Source organism: Perissodus microlepis, chromosome 6 (assembly GCF_051167445.1).
Source record: "Perissodus microlepis isolate ML-2025 ecotype Zambia chromosome 6, ASM5116744v1, whole genome shotgun sequence".
Taxonomy (NCBI): domain Eukaryota; kingdom Metazoa; phylum Chordata; class Actinopteri; order Cichliformes; family Cichlidae; genus Perissodus; species Perissodus microlepis.
In genome coordinates this window covers 10,857,549-10,866,407 of record NC_140466.1, presented here as the reverse complement: position 1 = coordinate 10,866,407, position 8,859 = coordinate 10,857,549, and the positions used below count along the sequence as shown (strand labels likewise).

The 8,859-nt window shown below is 39.5% G+C and overlaps 1 protein-coding gene across 1 annotated transcript; it reads right to left on the bottom strand.

Annotated features, from left to right (window-relative positions):
- Window positions 1-443: 443 nt before the first annotated feature.
- LOC146385138 (histone chaperone asf1b-B-like) lies at window positions 444-8,440 on the bottom strand. Its single transcript, XM_084930725.1, has 4 exons — window positions 8,110-8,440; window positions 6,285-6,400; window positions 4,508-4,684; window positions 444-1,554 (listed from the first exon to the last, which is right to left on the bottom strand). The coding sequence occupies exons 1-4, from the start codon at window positions 8,216-8,218 to the stop codon at window positions 1,357-1,359; spliced, it is 600 nt and encodes a 199-aa protein (XP_084786851.1). The 5' UTR covers window positions 8,219-8,440; the 3' UTR covers window positions 444-1,356.
- Window positions 8,441-8,859: the final 419 nt, after the last annotated feature.

Here is an 8,859-nt window from a genome sequence, read left to right as displayed (position 1 = left end):
CTTATACTTGGTTGTAACTTACATATCACAGTCCCCCCACACCGTACAGAGTGCCGTTAAAGGACAATTGAAGCTGCATATGGGTTTTACTGCTAAATATGAATATATGAAAATAAACTGGTCAACTGTGCAGACATGTGAGAAGTAGACAGATGGATGGATGGGGGAGTTGGTCCCTTCAACTAAGATAAAATGTGCAAGAGCACAGACAGGCCCCCCCTTCCTTTTGTGCAGCAGTTGCCTAGCAACATGAGGCTGGAGTGAAAATGGTGGTGCTGCATTTTATGAATGAAATCGGAAAACAGAAAGGAGCCAGAGATGGGAGGGCGAGGAGCGAGCCAACGTGCTGAGTCTCTCTACTGTTGCCGTGCTTCCTTCCACACAAATCAAGGTGGAAAGCAGCCATATGTAACATGTTCTGATTAACAGGAAACACAACAAGGTCAACAAAAAAACTTTATTAACCCCATCACTGTTGTTACAAATACTGAAGCTGAGAATATATAGTAAGTACAAAATGAAAACATGCCTTCTTGTTTTGAAGACAAAATAAGAACAAGGAAAACATTTACAGTAAGCCTAAATCATCCACACACACACACACACACACACACACACACACACAATGCAATTTGGCATCCATCATTACCTACATGTTTTGCTCATATAGGCGTTTTATGTAACAGTAGGTGAACTGTTGCCTAGTCACAGAAGCAGGTTTACCGAGTAATCTAGATAACCCTGGGGCAAAACATGTTAATGCGAATAAAGCCACTTGATGCCACAATATCATAAACATGGCCCATAATTTAAACCCAATTCCCTCCCCCCAGTAGGTGTCACAAGAGACAAATCTTACAAAGAATGAAGTGCTCTACTACAAGCAGCTAGGTGCTATATCCTTCCCATCGCATAGCACTAGTTGATCTGTGCAGAAAAGGACAAAATGAACAGCACGGGTATCAGAATCTTGAGTTTTTCCCCACACGTTTCAGGTCTGTTGAAGTGACCTGGCCCAGCACTGATGATCTGCACTTCTTTCAGCCAGGCATGAAATATAATCTTATACAGAAATACAATAAATTAAGGCAAATCTGACTGTGCACACCTGTGTGTGTGTGTGTTGAAAGGAAGTGCGTAAAGAGGAGGAACCAAAGGTGGTAACCATTCCAGACCAATCCCATTTTTGAGTGCTTCATAAAAAGATAATGTCTATGCTGTGGTGTCCTGTGCTTTCTGTTAAAGTCCGCATGTTATACAGAAACATCCATGGCCTCCTTGTATAAATGTGTGTTTGCAATGTGGGTGTGTATAGATAAGAAGGGCTCCTTATCCATTGCATTAATCTGATGCCTCTTACATGCAGTCCATGGAGTTATCTGGCATCACTCCTAGATGTGGCATCTTTCCTGGTATACAGGATGGAGGGAGCATGCCACTGATGTTGGGGGACGGGTCAACATTCTCACTGTCTTCCATCTTGTCTGCCAAGCCCTCCCAGTTGATATGAAAACGGGTGACACGAGGATTTGAGGCCAAAATATTCCTCTGGAGCTGCAATGATGAGAACTTGTTAGAAATAGGGGTGGACTGCTAATGTTTTTACATGAGGACATAATTAGATTGCTAATTAGGGAGCCCAAAAGTTAGTTATGACAGTCATCCTTAGGAGTGCACATTTCCCCTCAGAACTTGGGATAGCTTTGAATTAAATACAATGAATAGTTGGTTTTATGTTGGATTTGTAGAAGGAAAAGACCAGTGTAAAGAGAATGAAGCACAAGATAATAATTTTAATGCTAATGTTAAAGTAGATACTGGTACAAGAAAGCATAAAATTCCACCTGAACTAATGCATTCTTTTAAAACAGGGGTGCTCAATACGTCGATCGCAAAGGTAGTATTGGTAGATCGCATGGCATTAAAAAAAAAAAAAAAAAAATAGATGCCAGCCTATCATCCATCCCGTCACTTGATTGATACAGGGAAGCCAGTCAGATGACATCAGATTTTTTCTGACGCTTAGGTCGCTGCGCATGCGCAAACAGCAGCGCAAAGTGTAGTAAAACTGACAAGCTAGTCAGCGAGTTAACTCCAATTTTTAGCTCTCGGTTTTTTCTCTTAAACCTAAGAAAGGGTTAAAAATGAGTGAGGGAGCTGGACCAAGTAAGAAGACAAAAACGTATCACTTACATACGGAATGGGAGGAGGACTTTTTTTTCATGATGTCATTTTCGAAGTGCGTTTGCCTCATCTGCCAGGCTACCATCGCAATGCCAAAGAAGGGAAATGTGGAGTGGCATTTTCGAACTGTTCACGGAAAACACGACACTACATTCCCGCCGAAAAGCGAGCTAAGAAAGAAAAAGGTGAATAAACTAAAATCCCAGTTGTCCGGACAGCAGTCATTTTTCACACAACAAACTTCAAAAGCGAAAGCCGCCACCGAAGCATCGTTCCGGGTGAGTCACATCATCGTTAAAAACAAGAAGTCTTTTCAAGATGGAGAGATGGTAAAAGAGGCATTTGTTGAAGCAGCTGACTCATTGTTCCGAGACTTTAAAAATAAGGCAGAAATAACATCTTCGATCAAAGCTCTCCAGCTGTCAAGAAGTACAGTTACACGGTGCTGTGAAGCCATGGCGGAGGATTTAACCCAGCAACTTTGGAAGGACATCGGAGATTGCCAGTGTTTCTCACTGCAGTTGGACGAATCTACGGACGTGAGTGACACAGCCCAGGTGTGCATTTTCATTCGTATGGTGTTTACTGATATCACTGCAAAAGAAGAGCTATTAACAGTCCTGCCCATGAAAGAACAGACGCGAGGAGAGGACATATTTCAGTCGTTCAAAAACTTTATCGAGAAAACCCAGCTCCCAGTGTACAAATTGGTGTCTATTACCACAGATGGAGCACCCGCAATGGTTGGCCGCTTGAATGGATTTATTGCCAAGTGCAGGCAGGACGATGCTTTCCCGGACTTCCTAAATTACCATTGCATAATCCATCAACAAGCGTTATGCGCTAAAATGCTCAACATGAAGGAGATCATGAATGTTGCAACGAAGATCGCCTGTTCTATTCGCGCCAGATCTCTTCAAAGACGGTTATTTCGTGCACATCTGGAGAAGGCTGACTGCGACCACTCTGAGTTGTTGCTACACACTGACGTGAGGTGGCTTAGTCGAGGGAAATTCCTGCAAAGATTTCGAGAGCTCTGTCCGGAGATTAAGGAGTTTTTCCGTGTAGCTGGACAAGCAGAATACATGCAACTTAATGACGGTCAGTGGCTGTTAGACTTGGCATTTTTAACCGATCTGACAAACATGTTGAATGACCTTAATCTACAGCTGCAAGGAAAAGACAAAACAGTGATCAACATGATCAGCTCAGTTAATGCTTTCAAACGAAAGATGCAACATCTCTCTTTAAAGCTGCAGCGCCATGATTTGATAAACTTTCAAAACCTGGCGTCAGAGCTGGAGATGCAAGGGATGGCCTGTTTGCAACTTGACAGTGCACGCTACACAGAGCAGATTGACAATTGTCTGTCAGAGTTTGACAAACGCTTTCAAGACTTTTCTTTGCTCGAGCCAGTCGCTACCTTCATGTGCTATCCTTTTCGGGAAGATGCTGAGGTCGATTCACTCGCATCAAAAATTGCAAAACTATTTCACCTGAACTCTTCTGGAGTGGAAGATGAGATTTTGACACTACAAGCCGACATTGAGCTGAAGTCCAGAGATCATGGACAGTTCTGGAACTTACTCACAGAAGTAAAGTACCCCAACATGAGGAAATGTGCTGCCTCTTTGACTGCATTATTCGGCTCCACTTATTTATGTGAGTCATCATTTTCCCACATGAAGATCATTAAGTCCAAGTACCGTTCCACCATGACTGATGAACATTTGGAAGTGTGTTTGAGGCTGGCCGTCAGCAGCTACTGTCCGGACTATGCATCCCTGGCTGATTCAATTCAGTGCAAGTCATCAGAGTAAACTCAGGTAATGACAAAAAATTTACATTGTTAATTGTGTTGTGAAATATTGGATATTGCGGTTATGCATGTATATACATTGTAGATATAAAGAATCCTCAATATATTTATAAATAAGTATATGTTTTGGATTTTTGTAGTGGGTAGATCATTTTGACTTGGTCATTTTATAAGTAGCTCACATGCGGAAAAAGTGTGAGCACCCCTGTTTTAAAACAATGCAAGACCAAATAAAACAAAAACACAGTGCTAAACAATCCCCAGGTAATTCTACACACACATACACGTACACAATGCTACAGTTATCTGTAATTGTACATTTCTGGGCACAAGAGGGCAGCAGAGAACCATTTATAGTACTTTTCCACAAATATGGCCCATATTCTACACTTAATATCACCTAATGCTGATGTAATCTGGTCACATTACAGTAAATGCAGACAGCTGGAAACAGCTTTCCTCAGTATTATTCATGATGGTCATTTGTGTACTTGTGTATGTTACCTGAGAGTAATCTGGTTTGAGAGGTGGGTTTTCTCGCAGTTCAGGGTCCGTGTATTCATTGTTGACATAGTAACCGATGCGGATGAACTCCTGTCCACGGTAGGTGCAGGTTATAAGGACTACGGTCACTCCTACAGCATCGCTTTCTGGAATCAGCCCTGTGTTAGGAGCGTCAGCCTGATAGGATAAATGAGCACAGAGAAGAAATCAGATGAAATCTAATTATGCTATAAATGAAACAGTAACTGGTTAACCAAACCAGGGATATCAAATACATATATGATATTGTGCAAAAGGAGTATGTGAAAAATCCCGTTTATAACAATTTTCAAGACATGGAACACTCAAAGAGCTTTATAGAGGTTAAAAAGACAAAATGGATACACATGAACTGAGAAAAAACACAAACATAACCCAAATGCCTGTCTGAACAGATGCATTTTAAGCTGCTGTTTAAAGGATGCCACTGAGTGGGAAGTGCAAAGAATGAGTGGGAAGCTGTTCCAAAGTTTTGGAGCTAAGGTTTGGAAGCCACAGTCCCCTCTTAGTTTTCAAAAGGATATATGAAATCACAAGAAGGCCTCTGAGGACCTACGAACCCAGCCTAGAGAATAGGGGTGGAGCACTTTGATAATGTAGATGAAAAACCAAAATTTTAAACTACTCTAAACCTGAGAGAAAGCCAGTGCAAAAATGTTAAAAGTGGACTGATGTATGAAGACTTTTGAGAGTCAGTTAAGAGTCTCACAGGAGCATTTTGGACATACTGAAGGGAATTAATAGATGCTTCAGTCAGAACAGAAAACTCCATTCAATAACCTAAGCAAGAGGAGAAGGAGGCTTGGACAAGAACCTCCAATTCACTTCTTGAGAAAACAAGCTGAGGTGCTTGTCCATGCCTTCTTGTCCTCTTAAAAGCAGTCATACATCAGATGAAAAATCTGACGGTACTTTTCTGCACTTAAAGTTCACACCACTTTCTGAAATTTCTCACCATTAGGTGCCTTTTTTCTTTTACGCTTGAATGGTTCATAGGTCATTGTTAAGTGACTGTAAGAAAAAAAAATCCTTTGAAAATATCCAGGTACAAGGACTAGATTGAAAATTAGTGAGGAAAAAAGTAGCCAATGTCCAAAGAAATACTGAAAGGTCAGAAGACTTTGGAAAACTATTGTTCAAGACCACAAAAATGATAAGTCTTGACTCCTTGATAGCAAAATATAATAAGAAATTAGGCTTGACTTAGTATAGGCTTGCACAGTACTGTATAACTCATTGAGAAGTTAAGTGCAGAGAGACTTGGTTGACAATTAGCATCACAAAGTTCAAGCTTAGTCAGAAAAGGGGATACGATGCTGCCTCACATGGAGAAGCTCATCTGTCTTGGGATCTTGTTTAGAGACAAGGGTAAAGTGGAGCAGGCGAATGACAGATCTATATGATCTATTGCGTTCGATTGACATTTCTACCTTCACCTACGGACAAAAATACAAGGTAGAGACTGACAGATGTAGACCACAAATACTAGCGGAGACAATCCTCCACTACATCTCTGCATCAGGTGTTGTAGCAACATGCACTGATCCCAGTGAGAACCCAGCCATGATGTCTCTTGGCCGGTCTGGGAACCTCTCAGTTTCCTCTCAGAAAAGCTGGGAAAAAGATGCTGGGACAGTGCGATCTGGTATGTCTGCTTTGAATACTACTCAACAGGGTTTGTTTTAAATAAAACTGGATGTTAAGTATTACATGATAAAAGCTCACTGAGAGGACTCACCTGAAACACAAACATGTGTCTGCCAGCTGGTACAGGGCCCACTAAAACAGAGTCCAAAACCTGGTCGTACTCCTCGCTCTCAGCTGAACCCACATAAATGATCTTCCATTCCAGGTCTGCCAGTACACAGAGGACAAATAGGGAGGTTTGTTTTTAAATTATTATTATTATGATCACCATCATTATTACTACTACTACTACTACAACAAGGTAGGCTTAATTTTACTTTTTTAAATGAATAATTATAGTTAAACATGCACAAGCTACTTTTTTTTCTTTTACACACACACACACACACACACACACACACACACACACACACCTGTAAAACAGGGTGTTGTGAATGATACCTTCACCAGAAGGGTCACTTTATCCAATTTACATAGAAAATGTTTCATGGTTGTCCCTTTTTGTTCTAGTTCACCTTGTATTAATTAGTATTAGTAATGCAAATAAAATTTACCTGTAGCACTGGCCAGATATAACCAAAACGGCATCAGTCTCCATAAAAACCTCAAGTTTCCACAATTTATTGATTTGAATTTTAAGGGAGAAAAACAATGTTTAATGGTGCAAATGTTGTTTTGGGATATTAATAACTGGATTTGGTAATGAAAGAAAAAACAAAAAACAAAACAAAACAAGATTTGTGACTCAGTCCAACTAGCACCACAATACGAAAGAGACAAAAAGCAATTCAGTTTGTTTGAGGTGCTGACAAAATTTGAAACTCCACTTGCTCCTAATGTGTATTTGGTAATATTATTTGGGCTCACTTTTAAATGAACGGCAGAAAACAGGAGACTAAACTTGGAAGTTGTAGCATGATGCTATTGGTAGGCTTGATTTTAAGACAGTTCAGTACAGTCTATATTTAATATCTGTTTATCCATTAATTTTAAAATCAAATAAATGTTAAGGGTGCTGTGTCAAGAACTAGTAAAAAATGGCCCAAGATATAATACCTACAAATAAATTCAGACTGAAGCTTATACTTAAATTTTGTTGACAGGAAAATAGATTTTTTATTTTTTTTTTTAAATCGGAAAGGTAATGAAACTTACGTTTCAGTGTTATAGATACCAAATGTTCACAGCAAAGCAGCAATGAATATAATGCCACTTAGGGCTCACAAGTCCATTGTGCTATAATTAGTAGAAGAAAATGCGGGCTAATTTTATATCCTTAAAGAAAAATATATGATGTCCTAAAGGCGGAAATGATCGTTAGATGAAAAAAAAAAAAAAAAAAAAAAAAAAAGTATGTATATATATATATATATATATATATATATATATATATATATATATATATATATATATATATATATATATATATATATATATATATATATATATATATATATATATATATACACACATGCCAGCTGGATTCAATTTTATATTTTTAACTTTTAACGATTTTATTTCCCCGCTATCCCGTCGCGCGGTTCGCGGCAAATTACGAGCTTGTTTATTGCTACAGTAACATGTGACCGACCAATCAGCTTCTTGAGAAATACTTACGAGGAAGGTCCTTTAACCAATAGCGGTGGGCAGGAGGCGGGGCGCTCTGCACAAACGCGCCAGCGCCAATTTTCAACAACTTTACAAATGAAATATAACTTTACAGCCCAAACGACAGCTAATACTGAATAACCATCGAGCAAAATAACATGCTTATCGTTCACTTATGATGCAACAAATACATCCAGCGGTGAAATTAACACTTAAAGCAGACTGCGCCCACACGACGCTGCTATTCTACAGCTAACATATAACAAAAGAGTAATTCAACTAGAATGACACGCTAGCTAAATACCCACCTTCCGGCAAGTCCTCCATGCATTCAAACGTTATTTCGAACTGAAACGGGTTTCCAAACGGGCTGGGGTTATCCAACACAGCAACATTTAACACTTGTACCTTGGCCATATCTTCAGACGCACCTCAACCTGAGAAACTCTTACGCCTTTTTTTCTCTTGAACCAGATTTAGTGAGTCACTTCGCACTTTACTATCGCCGAGCTCACACGCTGTCAAAGTTGCCTGGCTTCAAAGACGCAAGTTACAGTTAGCCTCTTTTATTCTCCAAGTACACCAACAGAAGGAGCCGCTGCTTGGCTGAAGGAAGTACGTCACTTTCGTCTTCTTCGACGTCTTTATTTTCCATACTCCATAGAAGGGTGGTGCTGCCCTCCAATGGTAATTTGTTGTATTGCAGCTAGATTAAACTAAATAAATAAATATCCTCGAGAAATATCAAGAAAAATATTTTAAAAATAGTGTGTGTATATATGCATATAGTAGAGAAATGCCAAGAGCTGACATATAAATGCCTTTCTGTTGTTTACTTGTTCAAAAGAAACAAAAAAATGATTACAATGCCACAGTTATTTAGACCTGTATATGTCTCTTCACTGACTGATCAAGTTTTCTACACAGAGGAAAAGTTTCAGACTATGAAATAAATACTTTATTGCAAAGAAATCCAAGGCGCCTCCAAAAATGACCTTTACTTCGTTTTTGTTCTAACTTTCATTTGACTTGTGTGAGAAAACCAGTAGCTGCATTGG

Excerpts from the sequence above, each read along its gene's own strand:
- LOC146385138 (XM_084930725.1), bottom strand. The coding sequence starts at position 8,218 with ATGGCCAAGGTACAAGTGTTAAATGTTGCTGTGTTGGATAACCCCAGC. Across the intron at positions 6,401-8,109 it reads CATGGAGGACTTGCCGGAAG|ACCTGGAATGGAAGATCATT; the intron begins GTGGGTATTTAG and ends GTGTACTGGCAG. Across the intron at positions 4,685-6,284 it reads GACACATGTTTGTGTTTCAG|GCTGACGCTCCTAACACAGG; the intron begins GTGAGTCCTCTC and ends TTATCCTATCAG.